This window comes from Morone saxatilis, unplaced genomic scaffold (assembly GCF_004916995.1).
Source record: "Morone saxatilis isolate NCDOM2014 unplaced genomic scaffold, NCSU_SB_2.0 Contig16, whole genome shotgun sequence".
Taxonomy (NCBI): domain Eukaryota; kingdom Metazoa; phylum Chordata; class Actinopteri; family Moronidae; genus Morone; species Morone saxatilis.
Window position 1 is genome coordinate 9,218,559 of NW_023339718.1, and position 3,288 is coordinate 9,221,846.

The 3,288-nt window shown below is 39.2% G+C and overlaps 1 protein-coding gene across 1 annotated transcript in view; it reads left to right on the plus strand.

Annotated features, from left to right (window-relative positions):
* Window positions 1-201: 201 nt before the first annotated feature.
* Window positions 202-3,288, plus strand: part of LOC118325504 (barH-like 1 homeobox protein) — a 3,937-nt gene continuing 850 nt past the window's right edge. Inside the window, exons 1-3 of the mRNA XM_035658211.1 lie at window positions 202-571; window positions 2,399-2,600; window positions 3,136-3,283. Coding sequence (XP_035514104.1) covers window positions 205-571; window positions 2,399-2,600; window positions 3,136-3,283 — 717 coding nt within the window. The 5' untranslated portion in view covers window positions 202-204. The remainder of the gene's footprint in view (window positions 572-2,398; window positions 2,601-3,135; window positions 3,284-3,288) is intronic.

Consider the following 3,288-nt stretch of genomic DNA (forward strand, 5'->3'; position numbering starts at 1 on the left):
CTGTTTCTCTCTCTCCCTCTCTCTATCTCCCCCTCATCCATCATTCAGTTTTCCACGTGGCTCAATAATCATCTCTCAGTTTTATTTTATTGATAGGTTAAGATGACGTCACAGTGAACTAACACCTGAAGTTTTACGTCATAATTCCCGCCGATGTCTCCACTCATCCTCTGACCGAACAAACTCACCTGAGTCCGGGCGGAGATGGAGCTTTCTGCCTCCGGCTGCTCCAGGTTCCGCATCGACTCCCTGCTCTCCCTCAGGCCGCCCGGCGGGCTCCTCTCCCGGGCAGACCCTCCGGAGCTCAGCCCGGGCGGCAGCAGCGGCTGCTCGGCGCCTCCTTCCCCGCGGAGAGAGCTTGTTCCCCGGCTGCAGTCTGCTCTGCTGCCCCGCACAGTCGGCTCCTCTTTTCTGATCCGGGATATCTTAGCGGACTGTCGGCCCTACTCTCACCCGGGACAGGTCCACTCTGACCCGGGACAGCCTGGGCTGGAACCCGAGCCGTTCCAGTCCGGACCGGAAGAAGACTTTCAGGATAAAAGCAGCTCCTCTTCAGACAGCGAGAGTAGAGGTAATCAATAACATAAGCAGATCAATATTTGATTTCAGTTGATTATAAAAATTTAAGTTAGAATCAAACGGAGTCGTTTTACTGACATTTAATCATTTAATCTGGTTAAATATTATATCATTATATTAATTCTCACTAATGATAATAATAATATTAAGTATTAATAATAAAGTGTTTTAATCTGAAAACTGAAATTTAAAATGATTTATTAAAGTAAAGTCTGATTCAAAACATCACAAATATTATTATTGTTTTTATTCGCAGAAAATAAAAAATACGATTTTGTGAATAAACTGATATTTTATTGCTACCTGATAATGACTTTCTTCTTCCTATAACAACAACAACAGCAGCAACGATAATAATAATAATAATAATAATAATAATAATAACGAGGTGATATTTTGAGTTTGCTGCCAGATATAAAATCATAATTAATCTGATTTATTCTGTTTATTATTTTATTGAGTAAAAGATGAAAAATAAAAATTAAGTTTAGATTTTTTTATTTAGATCAAATCAATTTCTTCATTTTTTAAAGTAAATCTTAATAAAATTTCAGTAGTTTATTAAACATTTGTCTGTTTTTTTGTGATTACAAATAAAAATAATGTATTTTTATTTATTCTGCTGCTTTAATTAAAGATGCATATAATGTTGAACTATTCATTAATTATTCATCCAAAAATGTCAAAGACATTTTCTTTGAATTAGATTAATTTTAATGTGAAAAATAATCTGAAAATATTATCATAAATATTATCTGCAGGTTCAGACAACCTTCACTGGTTCACTGGTTTAACTGGTTTCAGTTCTCAGAAAGGTCTCTGGTGTTTGTTATTAATATTTTGAGGTTTTTATTTAACTGAAATTAAAATGTGAATGAATCTGACAAGCTGATCTGAATTCAGTTGATGATGAATGACCTCTGACCTGAGATATTCCTGCTTTTACAGCCCGTGGTTCCCAACCTGAGGGTCGCAACCCCTAATTCACTGTAAAATAAGAAAATGTTATTTTTACAATAAAAAGCTGTAAATGCCAGAGCTTAAACCGTAATACAGTAGAACAGTTTCTATTACAGTAATTATTACAATATTAGTGCTGTTATTATATTATTATATATTTTACTGTATAAATACAAATAATATAAAGTAAAATAAACTGTTTTATTGTATATGAAATATATAAACGTGTGACGGTGGTTTTTTACAGTCTGTAATATAAAAAAATATTTTATTCTGTTTAAATCCCTTTAAAATGTCGTATAAATAAAGTTTTATATCAGTGTTCACTGTCACAGAAACTTTAACCTATTTAGAGTTTACGGGTTTGACAATTTTTCAAAGTAAAATCTACAGACATTTTTAACAGTGTAACGTTTATCATTATTATTATTTTTATTATTGTTTAATATGAAATATACAGAAAATACCATCAGTTTACTCACTGATAAACATTTTAAATCTAAAAAATAAAAACTGAACCTTCAGGACCAGAAACCAGGACTGGCTTACACCACTATGAGCGATGAACGTGAACCACTAAGTGGGTCAAGCTGTCCCTGTCCTGGGGGTTTTGGGGTCCCTTGAGGTCCCTTGAGGTCCTGTTGGGGCCCCAGGCTCTACTCATTGATCCAGATTCTGATTAAAACTCCGACAGTCAGACACAAACAAGGCGACTCTTATTAAAATTAGATTTATTCTCTGGAATCAACTTTCAGACCTTGAAAGCAGAAAACTGATTCAAGGATTTTCCAGGACCTGCACAGATGAGGGCTTTAATGATTACTGATCAATCAATCATTTCCACCTGTCAATCACTCAGGGCAGGGCGGGGCCTCGGACCCAGCGGAGGCTCGTCTGAAAAAACCTCGTAAAGCACGGACGGCGTTCAGCGACCAGCAGCTGGCCCGGCTGGAGAGGAGCTTCCAGAAGCAGAAGTACCTGAGCGTCCAGGACCGCATGGAGCTGGCTGCGTCCCTGCAGCTCAGCGACACCCAGGTCAAGACCTGGTACCAGAACAGGAGGTAACACATCACACACACACGGACGGATATAACGAGACAATGGGGCCCCCAGTCCTGTAGGAGGAGAACACAGACTGACCTAAAACCACCACAGATGACGTCTGTGTCTCTGTGGTGGTTTTGGGTCTTTGAACCTGTCTGTCTGTCTGTCTGTGTGTCTGTGTGTCCAGTATCGCTGCAGATACACATGTGAGATTAATAATGGACGCTGTGTGATCAATAATTCAGCAGTGTGTGCTGTAATTAATGATCAATAATTCATGCAGAAACAAATCTGGAGCTTTTAGTGCAGAATCACGGAGAGCTCGGAGAGCAGGAGGACGCAGCGATTGTTTATTTATTGATTTATTGTTATTGTTTATTGTTGCACAGAGAATGCTGCTCTGTGATTGGCTGCAGGACATTAACCATCAATGCGTTCTTTCAGAGTCGTAGTTTTAATTGTGATTAAACGAGAGAAACAAATTAAATATAAACATTTAGTAATTATAAATTAATATTCTGTGTTTGAATCTAAATCCTGTTTCCTCGTCAGGACCAAGTGGAAGCGGCAGTCCGCCGTCGGTTTGGAGCTGCTGGCTGAAGCCGGCAGGATGTTCCTGCCCTCGCACTACCTGTACCCTCCTGCCCCGCCCACACTGGACCTGTACCTGTACAGAGGCCACGCCCCCCACCACCACCACCACCA